The 18760-nt window shown below is 64.2% G+C and overlaps 2 protein-coding genes across 7 annotated transcripts in view; one reads left to right on the top strand and one right to left on the bottom strand.

The window, feature by feature from the left end:
• The window catches only part of AP1M2 (adaptor related protein complex 1 subunit mu 2), a 3817-nt gene extending 353 nt beyond the window's left edge, over positions 1-3464 (bottom strand). Inside the window, 12 exon segments of the mRNA XM_075076080.1 lie at positions 8-77; positions 706-804; positions 806-832; positions 937-1095; positions 1178-1249; positions 1324-1466; positions 1581-1707; positions 2291-2438; positions 2525-2655; positions 2776-2843; positions 2947-3103; positions 3323-3464. Of these exon segments, the coding sequence (XP_074932181.1) occupies positions 8-77; positions 706-804; positions 806-832; positions 937-1095; positions 1178-1249; positions 1324-1466; positions 1581-1707; positions 2291-2438; positions 2525-2655; positions 2776-2843; positions 2947-3103; positions 3323-3364 (1243 nt within the window). The 5' untranslated portion in view covers positions 3365-3464.
• Positions 3465-4628: 1164 nt separating this feature from the next.
• Positions 4629-17928, top strand: SLC44A2 (solute carrier family 44 member 2 (CTL2 blood group)). 6 transcript variants are annotated; one of them, XM_075076159.1, is made up of 22 exons: positions 4629-4804; positions 7735-7783; positions 7870-7943; positions 8160-8244; positions 8594-8678; positions 8807-8929; positions 9022-9082; positions 9330-9453; positions 9961-10044; positions 10408-10520; positions 10714-10845; positions 11167-11266; positions 11410-11502; positions 11772-11856; positions 12197-12459; positions 12532-12626; positions 13111-13214; positions 13679-13752; positions 13977-14047; positions 14256-14344; positions 14742-14826; positions 15341-15695. In XM_075076159.1, the coding sequence occupies exons 1-22, from the start codon at positions 4759-4761 to the stop codon at positions 15460-15462; spliced, it is 2157 nt and encodes a 718-aa protein (XP_074932260.1). In that variant the 5' UTR covers positions 4629-4758; the 3' UTR covers positions 15463-15695. The 6 variants fall into 6 exon arrangements, with proteins under 6 accessions (XP_074932260.1, XP_074932261.1, XP_074932259.1 ...); XM_075076160.1 differs by lacking the exon at positions 15341-15695 and adding an exon at positions 17582-17928 and having other exon boundaries at positions 4630-4804; XM_075076158.1 differs by lacking the exons at positions 4629-4804; positions 15341-15695 and adding exons at positions 5692-6235; positions 17582-17928.
• Positions 17929-18760: the final 832 nt, after the last annotated feature.

Genomic DNA, 18760 nt, shown 5'->3' with positions numbered 1-18760 from the left:
CCCCCGCTCTGGGTGATGTAGCGCACCCAGGGCAGCGCCTGGTACCCACTTTTCTCGATGATCTTCATGTACCGCACCTGGCGGGGGGGCAGGAGGGGATGGACCCCCAACCCCCCTTGGGCACCCCCAACCCCCCTTGGGCACCCTGACCCCACCTCCAGGCACCCCGACCTCCTCCCGCTCCCCAGCTCCCCCCAGTACAGGGGGGGACATTGCCCCCCTGCTCCCCCCATGGGGATTTCAGGGGCTGTATTCCCCCACCCCATCCCCAAAACCTGCTGAGCCCCCCCGCCCCCCCCCCCGCAGGGACCCCACGGGCCACAGCCCCCAGTGTGTCCCCCTGCCCCATCTCTGCCACCCCGTCCCCAAAACACATGGGACCCCCGCCGGGCACCACCCCCGGGGAACACCCCCACCCCCCCCGGTCCTTGTCCCCTCCACCCTGTCCCCAAAAGACAAGGGGTCACCACGCTGGGGACCCCCACAGGCCACGTCCCCACCATCCTGCCCCCAAAACATGAAGGACCCCCTCCCTGGGGACCCCCATGGGCGACATCACCACCACCCTGTCCCCAAAACGCATGGGACCCCCCACCCTGGGGACCCCCACGGTTCACATCCCCAGCGTGTCCCCTCCACCCTGTCCCCAAAAGACCAGGGACCCCCCCCCAGAGCCCCCCAGGCCCCCCCCTCCGCGGGCGGCACCTGGATCCCCGAGACGGTGAAGTAGGGGATCTCGAAGCGGACGGCGATGGGCGGCCGCCCTTCCTCCTCCTCCTTCTCCACGCTGGGCAGCCCGAAGTGGGGCGCGCATCAGGTGCTCCTTCCCGCCCTGCGCGGCACCGGCACGGCTGGGCGGCGGCACCGGCACGCCCGGCGGCGCCACGGGGGGGCGTGGGGCGCGGGGTGGGGGGACCCCGGCATCGGCACCCTCACCGGGAAGGACTTGATGGTCCAGATGACGAGGTTCCTCTCCGGGAGGTACCTGGCGGAGCCCACGCTGGTCTTGAACTTGGGTGAGTCGGCGTCGCTGGGCACCGGCACCGCGATCTCCACCCCGTTGGCCACCGACTGCTTCTTGAACTGGCCCTTGGCCTTGGCGGGGGGACGGACAGAAGTGGGGTGGGGGGGCTCGGCGGCGACCGGGGCTCTCCCGGCGACCTCCCCGGCGCCTCACCTTCACCATGATCTCCACCCGGCTGTGGGAGAACTTCTCGATGACCGACTCGATCCAGATGAGAGGCTTCACCTGGAGAGGGCAAAGGGGTCACCCCCACGTCCCCCCGTGTGCCCCCGTGTCCCCCCCGCGGCCGCCGCCCCCACCTGCGTGTTGAGGCGGTAGGACATGAGCTCGAAGTCCCCGTCGGGGGGGATGAAGGAGATGGTGCGGTCGCTGTCGAAGCGGGAGAGCCGGACGCACTGGTGGAACTTCACGTCCTCCAGCTCCACCGACTTGTTCTTGCCCCCTGGGGGGGGGAAGGGACGGCGTCGGGGGTGGGGGGGCGTGGGGCGGGGATGTGTGACCCCCCCCCCCCCCTTCCCGCGCCAGGGCTGTCCCGGAGCCCACCGGCGGCACTCACGGCCCGTCAGCTCGAAGAGGACGCGGTCGTTCAAGCCCAGGCGCAGCTCGGGCATCCCCGAGAGGAAGACCTTCAGCTTGATGGTGCCCACCACCTCGCTCAGCAGCACGCTGCCGGTGGCGCTCACCTGCGGGCCCGGCGCCGGCCTCAGCACCGGCACCGGCCTCGGCACCCGGCACCAGCACCTGCCCCGGCACCGGCACCGGCCTCGGCACCAGCCCCATCACCATCCTCATCGCTGACCCCATCACCGGCACCAGCCCCATCAACGTCTAAGCCATCACTGCTCTCCCCATCACCGGCCCCACCACCACCATCATTCTCATCACCAGCCCCAACAAGGTCACCATCCTCACCCTCATCCCCAGCCCTATCAACGTCACCATCCTCATCCTCATCACCATCCCCAGCCCCATCAACATCACCATCCTCATCCTCATCCTCATCATTAGCCCCATCACCATCACCATCCTCATCCCCGGCCCCATCACCATCTTCATCCTCATCACCATCCCCGGCCCCATCAACGCTGCCATCCTCATCCTCACGGCCATCACCACACCCACCACCCACCACCACCACCACCACCAATCCCATCACCAGTCACCACCCCCCCTACCCGGCTCCCCCACCCCACCGGGGCCCCCCCAGCACCCCACCCCCCGGCAGCCCCCCTCCCCACTTTGCAGCCCCCCCCTCCCCCGTCTCACCAGCAGATTCACCGACTCGATGACGTCGATGAACACCTCGTTCTTCTTGTACCTGATGCCCTCGGAGCGCCACGACACGGCGTTGGTGACCGTGGTGGGGACGCGCGACTTGCCCGTCTCCAGCTTGTTGCCCTCCTGCGTGATGTACCTGCGGGGTGGTGGGGGGGGTTTGTGGTGATGCCGGGGTTCGGGGGTGTCCCCCCCCGCGCCCCCCGACCCCCCGGCCCCCCTCACTCCTGCAGGATTTTGCTGTCCGTGGTCTGGGGGAACCCGAAGTCCATCAGCTCGTCCAGGAGCTCGTAGATGATGACGAAGTTGTCGCGGATGCTTTCCTCCTCCAGCTCCTTGAAATACTCGCAGAAGACCTCGGGGGGGGGGGGCGGGGGGGGCACAGAGCACCTCTGTCACCCCCTCCCCAGGGAGAAGAGCCCCCCAAAATGGGGGGACCCCCTCTCTCCAGCCTCCCCGAGCCCCCCCCGCCTCACCTCCACCACCTTGTAGAGGAAGGAGTAGACCAAGGAAGCGTTGCCGTTCTTCTTGGTGGTGGCCACCACTGGCGGGGGGTTAAGGAAAAGGGGGGGGGGGGGAAGCACCGGGGGGGGCCCCCTGACCCTCGGGGTCGGGGGGCCGGGGGGGGGAACGTTCCGGAAGGATACGGTAGAGGTTGGCGTGTTTGATCCAGAGGAAGTGGACGTTGCCGTGGGTGAGGAGGGGGGTGAGGGTCCCCTCCTCCTCCCGCTGCAGCAGCAGCCCCATGAAGTGCTCGATCTCCCCCAGCCCCACGTCCCCCTTGTAGTTGCGGCTGATCAGCGGCTGCGGGGCGGGTGGGGGGGGGGTGTCACAAACGGGGGACCCCCACCCCAAACCCCTCACCCTGTCGCCGGGGTCACGGGGGTCACCGCCAGGCTCTGCTGTTGACCTTGGCTGACCTTCAAGGCCAGAGGGGGACAGAGGGGTGACCCCCCCCACCCTAGACCCCTGGGTCCCCCCCCCGTGGGGGGCTTTGGGGGGGGGTTACAGGGCGTGTCTCACCTTCCCCTTGAGGTCGAGGATGAAGAGGGCGGAGGCGGCCATGGCGGGCCCCGGCAGCCACCGCGTCACCGTCGCCGTCACCTGCGCCAGGTGAGCGAGCGGCTGCGCCCACGGGCGCGTGGGGCCTTAAAGGGGACGGCCCAGCCCCACAGCACCCACGGGGGGGGGGGAGGGGAGGGGAGGGGGGGCAGGCACCCACCCGTGGGCCTGGGTGGGGGGCCCACGCTCGGCCACCCCACGGCGGGGCATGGCCACCTCCGGCCCAACCGGGTGGGCTTGGGAGCGGACGTGGGTTGGGACCCCCCACCCAGGGCAACCCCCCCCACCCAGGGGACCCCCTGCCCCACCCAGGGGAACACCTCCCAGTGGACTCCCCCCACCCAGAACCACCCACCAGGGGACCACCCCCCAGGGGATCCCCCAACCAGGGGACCACCTCCCACGGGGCAGTCCCCACCCAGTAGAGCCCCCCACCCAGTGGCTCCCCCACCCAGTGGATCCCCCACCCAGGGGACCCCCAGACCGATTTGGGGGTGCTGGGCAGCTCCCGGACGCCTGGGTCCCCCAACCTGGCGTGGGGGGGGTGTCCCTCTGCAGCACCCTGAGTCCCCCAACCCAGCCCGGGGGGGGGGGTCTGGGCACCCTTGGGTGCCTGGGGCTCTCATCCCATCCTGGGGGGGGGTCCCTGCAGACCCCCGGATCCCCCACACTTGGGGGGGGTTGGCCCTGCAGCACCTGATCCTCCATCCTCTGCCGTGAGGGGGGTCTCTGCACCCCTCGACGCCCTGATCTCCCCACCCTGGGGGGTCCCTGCACCCAACGACCCCCAATCCCGCCCCTTGAGCAGGGCTCTGCAGCCTCTAACCCATGAACCCCCACTCTGGGGGTCCCGGCACGTCCCCCGACCCCTGACCCTCCACTCTGGGGGTTCGTGCACCCCCAATTCCCCACCCTGGGGGTCCCTGCACCCCCCGAACCCCCCTCTTTGGGGGTCCCTGCAGCACCCAGACCCCCGATCCCCCACCCTGGGGGGTCCCTGCACAACCCCCGACCCTTAGGGGGGTCCCTGCACCTCTGACCCCCCGAACCCCCACCCTGGGGGTCCCTGCACCCCCCGACCCCCCCTCTTTGGGGGTCCCTGCAGGAGCCAGACTCCCCAACCCCCACCCTGAGGGGTCCCCGCACCTCCCGGCTCCCCAATGCCCCCCTTTCGGGGTCCCCCCACGCCCGGCCCCCGATCCGCCGGCGGGGGCGTGGCGAGGGGCGTGGCGAGGGCGTGGCGGAGCGCTGGGCCCGCCCCCGGGGTTGGGCCGGTGACACCCGGAGCCGCCCCGCCCGCAGCCGCTGGCGCAGCCCCGGGGGGAACGGGCGGCGGGAGGAGCCCCCGGAGGGACCCCCCCCGGCTCCACCGGAGCCCCCCGGAGCCGCCGCCCGCCATGGAGGGCCCCGCCGCGGGCAGGAAGGACCCGGACGGCGCTTACGGTACCGGGGCCGGGCCCTTTGGGGGTCCCCGCACCCCCCCCAGCCTGCTGGGGGTCCCTCGGGGGGTTGGGGGGGTGTCTAGGGATGCCGTGGTGGGGGACCCCCCCGGGCTTGGGGACACCCCGGATTTGGGACCCCCGGGTTTGGGGACTCCCAGAATTTGGGCATCCCCAGGGTTTTGGGGACCCCCCCGGCTTTTGGGGACCCCCCCGGGCTTGGGAACTGCCAAACTTGGGGCCCCCCCGGGCTTGGGGACCCTTGGTTTTGGGGACCCCCGGGCTTGGGAGGTGCCAGGTTTGGGGATCCCCAGGGTTTTGGCCCCCCACCCAAGCAGACGCTGTGCCCTCCTGGGGGTCCCAGCACCCCCTGCCCGCAGGGCGGGGGCTCCACTCGGGTCTGGGGGGGCCCGGCGGGGGCTGGGGGGGGCCGCGGGGCTGCGGGCCAGGCCGGGGGGGGCTCAGAGCGACCCTCGCGTCGGCGAGCGGCGGCGCCGGACCCTTCCCCACCCCGTGCCGGCACCGCCGCCGAGCGGAGGGGCCCCACCGGGGGATGGGGGGGTCCTGGGGGGGGTGGTCCCCAACCTTGGGGGGCTGCTCCGGCCCCGGCCAGGGGGCTGCAGAGCGTGGGGGGGGGGGGGCACACACGGAGGGAGTGCCGCGTCCCCTTCCTGGTGGGAACCACGGCCTTGCCGGCCACTGGATCCCCCCCAAAATGTGGGGTTCGGTGGGGGGGGCGTCTGCGGCGTCCCCGCCGGTTTTGCCGGGGTTGGGGGGCGGGGGGGTCCGCCCAGGCCTCCCCAAGCCCAGCTTTTGTTCCCGAGCCGCTCCGGCTGCCCTGACATCACCGGCAGCCTATGAGCGCCGGCGGCGATGCCGCGGGGCCGCGACCCACCGAGCCGCGGCGAACGGGCTCATCCCGACGGCGGAGCCACCGCGTCGCGCCCGTTACCGATTTATTGCCTAAACGGGACCCCGGCGCGGGGGACGGGCACGGCGGCGTCGCCGGGAACGCGGGCGTCGCCGACCTCGTGCTCTTCGCCGCTCGAAACCGGCGATTCTTGCCGCGCGTTCGCGCCCTTCGCCACGGCTTCGCCAGGCCAAGGTCAACCCCCCGCGGCGTTGGCGACCCCCGGCGATCGCCGGGCCCCCGCCGGTGGTTTGCGGGAAGCTGTTCACCGCAGCCAGCGTGGGGGTGGTTTTATTTTTTTCCCCCCTACAAGGCCAGAAAAGCGGGAGCGAAGGGTCGCGGCGAAGCGGTTGCGCCTTCAAAGCCATGTCTGTGCACCGGCGGGTGGTTTTTTGGTGTGCCGAACCGGAGGCGGGCGACGGCACGCCCAGGGCGGCGCAGACAGCGAGGGCCGTGGTGCCGGGGTTGCCACGCGTCGGTGGCGGGGCGGCGGCATGGGGGGACACGGGGGGCACGGTAAACACGGTAAGGCTTCGGCGCCCCGAGGGGGCTGCCGGGGCGCGGCGGTGCCGGGGGTCACCACGCTCGGTGGGGTGGGGGGGTGGGGGGGGCACCGGCTGCAGCCGCTCGCCGCGACTCGGGGCTGGCGGAAGTTAGACTCGATCAAGGAGGAGAAAAACAAACCCAAAATAGGAGGTGGTGGCGGGGAAATAAAACCAAAACCAAAAGCGGCTGCGTTTTCGCCGCGGTGGGTTCACGCGGTGGCAGGGGGCCGCGGTGGCGGGGGGCCGGGGGGGCCGCCCTCGCCGCGTACCGGCACAACCAGCGCGACGGCGTCGCTGGCGCCGGCGGTTATGCCTTAATAACTGGGATAAACAGGTTTCCTCGGCGCCGGGTTGTCACCGCGGCCGGCTCTGCCGGCTCTGGGGGGTTTTAGGGGGGTTCTTGGGGGTCAGTCGTTCTGTGCTGCCACCCCCACACACACCCCCCCCCCCCAAATCCTGCTGTGGGGACCCCAGGTCGGCGCCGGTGTTTTGGGGTGCGGGTTGTTGGAAAGGTCAGGGTGGGGGCTGGTGGGTGCTCCAGGGGGGCAGGGATCGGCCAGGGCCGGGAGCAGGGTGTGCCATGGGGGGCAGCGCCCCTGCACCCCGAAAGACCCTGCGGCACCCCAACAGCACCCCCAAAACAGTGTCCCTGCCGTGGGGCTGCTCTGAGCCTCCCCAAAAAACCCCAAAACAGAGGTGTCCCTGCTGTGGGGCTGCTCTGAGCCCCCCCAAAAATCCCCCCAAAACAAAGGTGTCCCTGCCGTGGGGCTGCTCTGAGCCCCCCCAAAAAAACCCCAAAACAGAGGTGTCCCTGCCATGGGGCTGCTCTGAGCCCCCGCAAAAATCCCCCCAAAACAAAGGTGTCCCTGCCGTGGGGCCGCTCCGAGCCCCCCCAAAGGCCCCCCAAAGCAGCCATGTCCCGGTCCGGGGCTGCCCCACGGCTGTGCCGGGGGCTCGCGCTGGCGCTGCCTTCGCTGGCTCCGCTCCCACCCTAAAAATAACCGAGGGGAGGCAGGACGGGCGCGGCGGGCGGCGGCCGGAGCCCGGCATTGCCGGGGGAGCACGGCGGGTCCCTCCGGAGAGCCGCGGCACCGGCCCCCCCGTGCTGCTCCGGGGCTCCGCGGGACCCCAAACCCCCTGGGAACCCCTTGGCTCTGCCTCTGCGGCTCTTCGGCGCATCCGAGGGGTTTCGGGTACCTTTGGGCAGGCTCCCAGGAGAGGGATTTTTGGAGAAAACAGTGCGGAAACGGGTTTTCCAAGGGGATATTTGTTTCCACGCTTGGAAAGCTGAGGTGCAGATGGAGGGAAACGGTACGTGGAGATCATTTTCCTCCCGATTCTGCTTCTCCCAAGGTTTCGGTTAAAGCGTTACGCTCCCTCCGCTTCTGCGTGCGGTGGGGGGAGGAGGATGAGGAGCCCCTTCCTCCCATCCCAACCATCCCCTAAATTGTTTTTTCCATTCCTTCTTCGCCTCCGCAGGGACGCCGCAAAAATACGACCCGACTTTCAAAGGTCCCATCTACGACAGGTAAGGGAAGCCCTCGTGGGAGGCGGCGGTTTGGGCGGCGCCGCGGCCCGTCCTCGCGTCGCCGACCTTCCTCTTCCCGCTGGCAGGGGCTGCACCGACGTCGTCTGCTGCGTCCTGCTGGTCGTCGCCATCGTGGGCTACGTGGTGGTGGGCGTCGTGGGTACGTACCGGCGCGGCCGCGCCCGGTTACGGCTGCGTTGGCGAGGTTTTGGCCGTAGGGGAAAGCTCGGTTCGGCGTCCGCGCCGGCGAAACCCCGCGCCGAGGGGCGTCGCGTCCTCCTCCTCGCCCCGACGGGGACGGGAGGGTCCCCGCGGGAGGGTCTTGTGAGCGGCGTGGGGTAACCACAACCGCCTCGTTCTGCCTCTCCCCGCTCAGCCTGGACCCACGGCGACCCCCGGAAGGTGATCTACCCGACCGACAGTCGCGGGCAGTTCTGCGGGCAGCAGGGAACCCCCAACGAGTACGTGTCCCGGCTTGCGGCCGTCGCTCACCGGCATCGCCGGAGAAACCGGAACCGTGGGGCGTCGCACGCCGCGGCCGCGGGACGGGCAGCTCGCCCTGCCCGCTCTCCTCTGGCTGCGGGGAGCGGCAGAGACCCTGCCCGCTCCCAGGAGGTGCAGGAAAGCACCGCAATGCCTTCCACCCCTTGATTTTTGGGGTGGGGTTGGGGTTTTTTTGGGACCTTCCGCACCACGTGGGTCCCCTTCCCCTGGGTGCAGGGATGCGGGTGCTTCCCACCGCCTCTCCTGGAGCAAGCGGTTCCCTGAGCTGGGCTTTTTAATTTTTGATTTTTCCCGGTTTCTTTGCAGGAATAAACCTTTCCTCTTTTATTTCGACATCGTGAAGTGTGCCAGCCCGCTGGTGCTGCTGGAATTTCAGTGCCCGACCACACAGGTACCGCCTTCGGCCCCGGGAACGGCTCCGTGGCTCTTCGCTTCTCCCCGGGGAAGCTCTGGGTCGCGGCAGAGGGTGCTCGCGCCGTCGTCACGTGCAGCTCCGCTGCGTCCTCTCGTCCCCTCCAGATCTGCGTCAGCCAATGCCCGAACCGGTACCTGACGTACCTGAACGCCCACGGCTCCCGCGTGCCCGGCGAGCTCGAGTACTACCGGCAGTTCTGCGTCCCCGAGTTCAAAAACCTGCAGAAGGTGGGTTACGGAGCGTCGCCGTTCGTCCGTCAGCCCCGGCGATACCGGAGCTCCCCAGCGTGGTGACGTCCGGCTCGTCTCTCCCCATCCAGGCTCCCATCCAGGTGTTGACGGACAAGGAGTGCCCGGCCATGATTATCCCCAGCACCCCACGTACGTCCGGAGGGCAAATGAGCTGCGGCGGGGCGATTAACCAACCCGCTCGCTTCCGTCGCGGGCGGGGGATGCGGCCGCTTCGCAGGCTGGCTCTTGGGGGGATGTGTTTCGGCGGGGTTGGAAGCTCCTGTTCGGGGTTTTCCGGGATCCAGCGGAGGTTTGTGACCACGGGGAGGGGGGGTTTGGCTCCTTTTCCGAGCGGCCGAGGTTTGCGACGCTGCTTTCCCCCCTTCCTCTCGCCCAGTGGCGCGGCGATGCCTCCCGGCCATCCGGGCCAAGAAGGGCGTCATCATGGTCGGCAACGAGACCACCTACGACGACGGCCGCGGGCGCCGGAGGAACGTCACCGAGCTGCTGGAAGGGGCCAAGTGAGTCCCCGCAGCCTTCGGCGCCGCGGTTCGCCGGGGCGAGCGGTTGCGGTGCGAACGCAGCCGTACCTGGGGGAGCCTCTTAACGAGCTGCTTCGTTATCGCTGCTTCACCCGCGTGAGGAACGTTCGGTTTTACGCGCCGGCGCTTGGTCACCGCGTTCGGTTACTGATTTATATCGCGGAATTGCCTTGGAAGCCCCGCCGCGGAGCCCGGGTCCCGTGTTGGCAAGAAATCCTGCACCAAAAGCCCGTATTCCGTGGTTGAAACGGGAGGTGGAGGGTGGGATGAAGGCGGAGCCGCAGGGGCAGCTTGGAGGAAAAGAGTGCCGGGAAATCAGCCGGGGCCTCGTGGGATTTTCTCGTTTTCAGGGCGCCTGGCAGAGGGCCCTTCGGCAGGAGCGAGCGCGGGCAGAGCCGCGCTGGGGCTGAGCCCGGGCTGAAGCTCCTCCGCTTCTTTTTTCCTCCCAGCTTCTGCTTCATTTGCGGTTTTATTTTTGTATTTTAGAAAAGCAAACGTGGTTCTGGAAACCAGACAGCTGGCCATGAAGATCTTTGAAGATTACACGGTTTCCTGGTACTGGATAATCATGTGAGCAGGGGCCGAGCGACGCGGTACGGCCGTCTCTCACCGTGGGCAGCTGGACCGGAGCCCGCGAGGGCCGGTGCTCCGCCGTGGGCTTGGCGCCGCGCTCAAAACACAGGGCAAAGCTCGTGAATTAGCATCATTTTGGGTTTTTTTTTTTTGCCTCGGCTTTTGCATAATTTCCATTCAAACAAAATGAGAGACGGCGGAGGGTGTTTTGGAGCAACTCAGACGCCGCTCGTGCTCCGTCGCCTCCGCCGTTGATGATTCCCGGTTTTAAAGCTTGAGGAAGGAGCGGGGACAAGCTGACCGCGGGGGAAAGCGGCGGCGACGCCTGGTTTTTGACGTGTCGCCGACTTCCTCCCGCAGAGGCCTCGTGATCGCGATGGTGGCCAGCCTCATCTTCATCGTCCTGCTCCGCTTTCTGGCCGGGATCATGGTCTGGGTGATGATCGTGATGGTGATCCTGGTGCTGGGCTACGGTGAGTCGGTGGTTGGAGCTTCTCCCCGCTTTCCCCCCTTTTCTTTTCCCTATTTTAAGTGGGAATTGCACAAAGAAAGTTCACACAGTTCTTCTACCCGAACGTCAGCAGCGGTGGGGTTGAGCGGAGGCTGCCGGCATCTTGGTCTCCCCTTTTCGGTGCAAATGTGGCAAATTTCTGCTTTTCACCGCAGGAATCTTCCACTGTTACATGGAATATGCAAAATTAAAAGGGGAAGCGGGTTCCGACGTCTCCCTGAAGGACCTGGGATTTCAGACAGACCTACGCGTCTACCTCCATCTGCGGCAGACGTGGCTGGCGTTCAGTAAGTCTCCGTCGTCCTCCGGGTGCGGGATGGGACGTGGCGGATGCGCCCCAGCCCCGGTCCCTTTTGGGGACTGGGCTTGGGAAGGGCAGAGCGGGGAGGTCTGGGGTCTTCTCGGACTCTTTGCAGCCCTTTGCAAAGGGTTGAGCCAAGGAGGGGGGCGTTGCTCGGTGCTGCCTCTGCCGCGGGACTGACGGGGCGGCTCTTCCCCTGCGGAGCGTTCGGTGCCGCGACGGGTCTGCTTGGGAAGGCAAAGGTGGGGGTGGCCGTGGGGCGCCGGCCGTGCCCTCGCGCAACCCGGGGCTCCCCTTCTCCTCCCAGTGATCATCCTGTGCGTCATGGAGGTGGTGATCATACTGCTGCTCATCTTCCTCCGCAAGAGGATCCTCATTGCCATCGCGCTCATCAAGGAGGCCAGCAGGTCCGGGGGGTCCCTGTCCCCAGGCAGAGGTGGCCATTGGCACCCATCGCGGCAGGAGGACTCGGGGGCGGCCGGGCTCCAGCCGCTGAGCTCCTCCCATCACCGCAAGGGTTTGAACCGGGTTTGAACCGTCTTCTCGGCAGGGCTGTTGGTCACGTCATGATGTCGCTGCTGTTTCCGTTGTGCACCTTCTTCCTGCTGTGCCTTTGCATCGCCTACTGGGCCAGCACCGCCGTGTATCCTTCCCTCTTCCTCTTCCTCGCGCCTCTGCCCCCAGGGAAGGAAGCTGCTCAGAAATCAAAGGTCTTCCAGGGCGCTGAACATCTTGCAGGATTAGCGACGCATCCGTTCGCCAAACTGCCGGCCTAAGTCTCTTAAGTTTAACTTAAAACAAAACCCAGTGTAGGCTAGCGATCGCAGGAGGCTGGCGAGAGCAAAACCGAGGTAGATACGCCGAGGATTTGGGTTTGGGGTTTGCAAAATCTCCTTAACCATCGCTCCGCAGCTTCCTCTCCACCTCCAACGAGGCCGTCTATAAGGTGTTCAGCGAGACTCCCTGCCAGTTTTCCGGGCAGACCTGCACACCAGAGGTGAGGACGTTGGGAAACTCATGAATGTTATGCTTAATCTGTCGGAAATAAGGTATTTTGTTACGTGAAAAATATTCTGGTGGCTATTTGAGCCTGCAAGCTCTTCCAAGTGAAGCTCTCCCTTTCTGAACTCATTTACGCCACGTTGTTATGTTTCTTCAAGCCGTTGTGTGCGCAAAGGTGATTTTTCGGTCTGAGCAACTGCTACCAGGTGAAAAATTAAGCAGGATAATGCCTTCTGAAAGTCGAGATTGCGCTGGGTTGAGCAAAGGTGCCGTCGGTCCGCCTCGCGGCACGTCTCCAGCCGCCGCGGTGTGTGAGTCTCTCCTGTCCTCTCTAGACCTTCAACACGAGCAACGTCACCAAGCTGTGCCACGACGCCCAGTGCCTCTTCGCGTTCTACGGGGGAGAGACGGCCTACCACAAGTATCTCATCGTCCTCCAGTTCTTCAACGTCTTCATGTTCTTCTGGCTCGCCAACTTCATCATCGCGCTGGGCCAGGTGACGCTGGCAGGGGCCTTCGCGTCGTACTACTGGGCCTTCAAGAAACCCGATGACATGCCCGCCTTCCCCCTCTTCTCTGCCTTCAGCCGCGCGCTCCGGTACGTCCCGCTCGAGGGGGGCTTGCGAGCTTCTTGAGGTTGTTCCCTTCTAACCGGAGCGATCTCTCCCAGGTACCACACGGGCTCGCTCGCCTTCGGCTCCCTGATCCTCGCCATCGTCCAAGTCATCAGGGTCGCTCTGGAGTATCTGGACCACAGGTTAAAAGGTACCGAAGCTGGAACGGCAAATGAGTAGACAAACGAGGTTGGCTTTTTCCGTGTTCCTTCGTGCCAGAGCGAATGTCCAGGGGAATAATTGCAGTGTTTCGGTAGAGAATCGAGGTTTTCCTTTTAGGATCCTCTAGTTGTCTCTTCCTCCAAGCGGCGTTTGCCGGGGTGGGAGCCGAGGGACGTGCCGCGGCTGCCGGGCAAAGTCAGCCGGCGCTGGGTCTCTGTACAGGTGCCAGGGAAGCCCGCATCGGGCCACACGAGTCCTGATCGTGAAACGGGAAGAGCGAGCGGCAGCACGGGAAGAGGATGCGAGGCTCATCCTGCCGCAGTACTGGCCTCCCACGGAGGCTGAAAGCAGGGCTTGGGGGGGAGGCCGTGATGGGGCAGCGCGACCGTCTCGTTAGGGACCTCAAAATTGCTTCTGTAAGAGAAGGCATCTCTCGGTTTGGCTGCTCACCCTCTCCCGGGGCGTTCCTCCAGCTGCAGATAATAAGTTTGCCAAGTTCCTCCTGAGCTGCCTGAAGTGCTGCTTCTGGTGCCTGGAAAAATTCATCAAATTCCTCAACAGAAACGCGTACATCATGGTAAGGGTCTCCCAGCGTTAATGCCCAAAGGGTCGGGGCTACGGCGCGGGGGTCTCGGCATGCTTGGAGGGTTTTTTGGGTGGCTGTTGAGAACCGTGTCTCCTGACATCATGGGAAAACAAAAGCTTCTTTAGTGTTTGCCAGCTGTTTCACTGGAAAGCCTTGACCTCAGCCGTGTCGCTTTGGCTCTGACGGTTGGACTTGATGATCTTAGAGGTCTTTCCCAACCTTAATGATTCTACGACTCTGATTTTGGGAGGGACCTTCTCAGAGGCACCAGGGTGGGGGGCCTTCACTGGGGTCCGTGATGCCTGACCCGTCAGCGGATGAAGCAGCTCTTCCAGGGTGGGTTTTAGCCGAGTTTTACCCAAAGATGGGATTAATTGCACCCTCTTCTTAGTGCTGAGATTCAATGCGGCTCCGTTTCTCTCTTCTCTACCCCTTTTTTCCGGGATGCCCCCTAGATTGCCATCTACGGCACCAACTTCTGCACCTCTGCTAGGAACGCGTTCTTCCTGCTGATGAGGAACATCATCAGGTGAGGTCCCAGTGGGCGCGAGGGCTCTGCTCTCAACGGCAGGCTCGGTTCTTTCCAAGTCCTTCTCGCCGCCAAAGATCAACCCTGCTGCACCCACCTTGTTTTCAGGCTTTCGCAGGGTTTCGTGCCACGTTCGCAACGCGTTGGCCGCCTCCTCCCACGCTTCCTTCTGAATCCAGGGTGGGGAGGGGATGTGGATGCTCATCTCTCTCTTTTGTTTTCAGGGTGGCTGTTTTAGATAAAGTCACGGATTTCCTCTTCTTCCTCGGCAAACTCCTCATCGTGGGAAGCGTCGGTAAGCGCTGGGGACTGGGAGTTTCTCCCGGGGGCATGCGGCCGCCGTAGGCTCTTGTAGCCGGTTACACCTTCCCAAAACCACCGCTCTCTTCACTCCTCCCATGAAACCGTTCCTTTCCGTCCCGTTTTACGTCTTCCCTGCACCCATTTGCTGCCTTTCTTCTGCCCTGCGCCCCACGGCAATTTCCATCGTTTTGCTTTTCCAGGAATCCTCGCCTTCTTTTTCTTCACCCAGCGGATAAAGCTGGTCCAAGACACGGCGCCGTCCCTGAATTACTACTGGGTCCCTATTCTGGTGAGCCGCTTTCTTGTCTTCTGGTGAATTTAAACGTGATGGAAGGAGAGCCTTAACACAGCTGCCCTAAAAACACCCCTCTGCTCGCGGCTTCTGAAGGACCTTCTTTGTCGAAGGTGTTTTCCCTGTCCCCATTGAAATAAGCCCTTTGTTTCGGCCAGCCGCAAAGAGGCGTGTCGCCCTTCCCCTGCCGCCCAGACTGGCCTCCATCCACCGTCGTCACTGAGGCCTTTTGTCCCGAATCGGGCTGGTTTGAACAGTCCTGCCCTGTTCGCTTCTCCCCCTTCCCCCGGGGAATGCGGGATTCAGCAGGTTTCCTCCTCCTGGCCGAGGGAACGGGGCTTTGCGCCCTTCGCGGACACCAGGTCGTGGCGTGACCACGCAATTTCTCTTTCAGACGGTGATCGTGGGCTCCTACCTCATCGCCCACGGGTTCTTCAGCGTGTACGGCATGTGCGTGGACACCCTCTTCCTCTGCTTCTGTAAGTGTCTGGCTCTGAGGCTCCGTCTCCCGCTGGGCAGGAGTTCGTGGTAGCAAAACCTCCCTCCCTTTGGGGTTCGAACCCCAGAGTTGTCCAGATTTGGGGTTTGCTCCAAATTCCCGTGGCCTCTCTGGGTGGTTTTCTCCCGCTTTTTTTCCTCTACCAACTCCTACCTGCTTTCCCCCTGCTAGCAAGGGAAGCCCGCAGCCTGTCCTGGGGTCTTCCGCGGTCTCTCTTGGTCTTTGTTTTGGTGCTTTGGTCTTGGTGGAACCCAACTGCAACTAACTTCTATTTTCCTTTTTGTTTTCTTCCTCTTTTCTTTTTTTTCCCCCTCTATTTTCTTTTTTTTCTCTTTTTTTTTTCTTTTTTTTTTTTTTCCTTCCTTCCCCTCTCCCTCTCATGTCTCTCTTCACATGTTCTCCATCCTTCACCTCTGCCCTGCCTCTCCCCGGCTCTTCCGCTGTTTTTCACTCTCCCCCCCATCACGGCCGCTTCTTCCTGGGGTTGCGAAAAGGTGAAGATCTGGAGAGGAACGATGGATCTCCCGAGAGGCCTTACTACATGTCCCCCGAGCTGAGCGAGATTCTGCTGAAGGGGAACCTAGAGCCTTCCAAAAGCGCCGATAGCCAAGGCTAGGGGCTGGCCCCGCGAGGAAGGCTGCGTGCCCGGGGGGCCGCAGGGCGCTCTCGGCCCCCTCCCTGGCCCAAGCAGCGTCCTCCACCCGCGCGTGGCACCCACGGCGCAAATCCTTCCCCTGGATGTTCGTCAAAGCCTTGAGGGTAGAGGGGGTGCCGATTCCTCAGCGCCCGGTGCTGTATCAAACCCACCTTCCTGCCCAATAATGAATATTCTTGCATCGTGAGGACAAACCTAGAGTCACCTAGAGTCAATCTGGGGGTCCCGCGTGTCCGCTCGGCTGCGGCGAGCGGCTGGCAGCCGGCCGGGTGCGCGCACGGGTGCTGATCTAGAGTTGTGTTTCGCGCTGAAGCGGAGCTCTTTGTTCCAAAGGATCGGCCGCGAAAAGGACAGGAGGAGGGGGCTGCTCTGCTCGCAGGAGGATGGCGGTTTGTGGGACGGGCCGGGCGGGTTCGGCAGCCCCCAGAACCGGTGTCGCCGCGCTTTTTCCCCCAGCAAAGAGCAAGGAGCCTCTTCCCTCGCCCCCTCTTTCTATGCAAAACCCAGGCTGGCGCGCTTCAAAAGGTTTTCTTTGTGAGGTTGCGGATCTTTTGTTCTGAAGTCTGTCGCATCAGCGGCGCCTCCGTCACGGAGCTCGCCCTTTTCGCAGCCAAAAACCCCCGGTCCCTCAGTTTAGCGAAGCGGAAAGGCGCCGCTGCCGGTTGCGAGCTGCTAAAGCTCAGAGCGGGCTTTTCCTCGCGGCGTCCCTCGTTTAAAATGGTTTCTCTCGCTGGTTGCACAGAGGTTTTGTCATGGCAGGGAGGCGGCAGCTCCTTCTGGGCTCCGCTTTTTCTCTTCCCAAGGTGGTTGATGGTTTGGCTCCTGCCCCCTCCGGCGCCGGTGGGGTGGAGGAGCCGTAGCCGTTAACGACTTTCCGTGCTAACAAAGGCAGAGCCGCAGGCCGGGGCGGTTGCGGGAGGGGAGACAAGTTCCCACGCCGGCTCCGGAGACTCTGAATTGCCCAGGGTCCGTCAGGGGAAGGCGACGTGCGGAGGAGCGGCGGGGAAGGAGCGCAGTGCGCTGGCGGGTGTTACGCGCCGGGGACGCGTTGCGGCATCTCATCAGGCCAAAAAGAAATCAGAAGTTTGTCTGGGGGGCAGCTGCGGGGGGTTGCGGCCCCTATGGGAACGGCAGCCAAGCGCCGGCTGGGTCCTCGCCTCGTTTTCTCCTCGATAGCCCAGAAATAAGCAAGGTTTTTTTTTAAAAAAAAGCCATTCTGGCAGCACGCAGCCGGGTGGTCATGGCCAGATCTCCCAGCACAAACCCTCCCGCGGGTAGAGAGCGCCGTCTCTTGAGTCGTGCCCTTGTAGGACAAAGCCGTAGCATTAATGCTCATATTTTCATCACGGAGAGACCCTGAAATCCCTCTCAAAATATCCCAGGGCACTTTCACGCGACTCCGAAACTGCTGCTTTGTGGGTTGGTTTGGTTCCGGGTTTTCTTTTTTTTGGTGGCCGTGATTTTTCCTACCGCTCCTTGTTGGCGCAGCCGCGGCGCGAGAGGCCGAGCGGCGCGTTCGGTGCCGGGAAGACACCCAATGATTCCGTAGGCTGAGAGGGGCCGTGGCGCGCCCGGCGAGCGGCGCCGAGCAAATACCGAGCGGAATTGCTCGGCGCTGGCGTCTCGAGCCCTTTCAGCCGCACAAAGAGCGGGGAGGGCCGCGCCGCCGGGCTCCTCGGAGGGGAACCGCGCTCCTGGCTGGCAGGGCTCGAGGTGAAACCTCTTTTCCTACTGCGCCGTTAAACTTTCCCGCGGCAAAATACCCGAAACAAACCCCAGAACATGCAAATCTCTGGTTTCTTTTAAATAATAGCGGCCTGTTTCTGGACCGCGGTGCTCCCCGTGGAGTGGGAGAGGCGCAACCGTGGTGGTTTGTATGGCCGGGGGGGGTTTAGCTGGGACGTGGGGAGAAAACACCACGTGGTGAGCCGCGAGACATTTGTTTCTCTCAGAGCTTCCGAGGGGAGCGGGACGACAGCACCTCCTGCTCCTCGCTGCGCCCGCTGCGACTCCCGCCGTGCCAACCTCTCTGTCTGTCCCCCACCCCACTGCTGCGCGGGGCGGGGGTTTCTCTTTGCAGTGGAAGACCTGGAGCGGAACGACGGCTCGGCTGAAAAGCCTTACTTTATGTCGCCCGACCTGAAAAAGCTCCTGAAGAAGACGAACAAAGGTCAGCCGGACGCCTAGAGCCTGCCCTCGTCCGTCCCGCGCTTCCTCTTCCCATCCCGGCGCCGGGAGCAGAGCTGCGGGGTCAGGCCTGGCGCTCAGCATCGTTTGTCCCACGTGGAAATCTCGTTCACGACCCTGAACTGCCACCTCCTTCCCCTGCCCCCGCGGCAGGCAAGCGGCGGAGGGGGGGGTTCGCTAGAGAGAGGAATGGGTTATCGTTAACGATTTCACCTTAAATCGTCGGGGTTGCTCGAGGAAGAGCGCTCTAGCGCATCCGCTTCCGCCCAACGCGTCGCGGCTAATGTCCCGCCGGCTCAGATCCGGAGCTGGGGATCTCCCGGCCCAACCGGGCGCCGACAGCGGCGGGGAAACGTCTCCGACGCACAGGGCAAAGTTCCCTCGATCCAGGGTGTCGAGAGACACCGAAACGAGATTAATTGGATTTACACCATTTTATTTTATACCGGTAAAAAAAAAAAGAGGAAAAAAAAAAAAACAGATGGCCTTCCCTTCGGGCCAGCCGCGCCCGTCCCGCGGCGCTTGGCTAAACCCAGGCTTAGCCACCAGCTGGGGGGTTTAAGCGGCTCCTCGGCTTGGTTTTTATTTGCGCCCCCCTCTGAATATTGCGTTGCAGTTGTTGGTTCTTACCCAGCGAGCTGAAACGCGCTGAAATCGCCTTCCTCCTCGCGCCACCTTCTGGAGACGCCTCAGGGCCTGGCTCCGGGGTTGCGCTGAGCGCTAAATCGTTAGGAAAACGCAAATTAATTAGTTTGAGAAGAGCGAAGGCGGAGGGAAACGAGGGGCTAATGAGCAGGGCTTGGGTGTTAGGGCCGGGTATCCCACCGAACCGCGTCTGGACACAAGCCCGTAAGGACAGACGGACGCTCTGTACAGTTATTGCATCTCTCTAGGACCGACAGCTTCTAGCGCTTCCTCCCCCCAGAGAATCCTGCATTATCTATTACAAAAAGATAATAATTTACAGCGAAGCCTTCCCTAACTGTCGAACAAAACGCTTTGCTCGTGGGATGAGTTTAGGACAACCTGCTTGGGAAAGGAGTAATGTATATATGTGTTTGGGGGGGCGGTT

Source organism: Phalacrocorax aristotelis, chromosome 28 (genome assembly GCF_949628215.1).
Source record: "Phalacrocorax aristotelis chromosome 28, bGulAri2.1, whole genome shotgun sequence".
In the NCBI taxonomy this organism is placed as follows: domain Eukaryota; kingdom Metazoa; phylum Chordata; class Aves; order Suliformes; family Phalacrocoracidae; genus Phalacrocorax; species Phalacrocorax aristotelis.
Note: the sequence above shows the minus strand (reverse complement) of the source record. Positions and strands in the feature narration are given on the sequence as shown.

Excerpts from the sequence above, each read along its gene's own strand:
- SLC44A2 (XM_075076159.1), top strand. The coding sequence starts at position 4,759 with ATGGAGGGCCCCGCCGCGGGCAGGAAGGACCCGGACGGCGCTTACG. Across the intron at positions 13,215-13,678 it reads ACAGAAACGCGTACATCATG|ATTGCCATCTACGGCACCAA; the intron begins GTAAGGGTCTCC and ends GATGCCCCCTAG. Across the intron at positions 14,345-14,741 it reads ACTACTGGGTCCCTATTCTG|ACGGTGATCGTGGGCTCCTA; the intron begins GTGAGCCGCTTT and ends TTTCTCTTTCAG.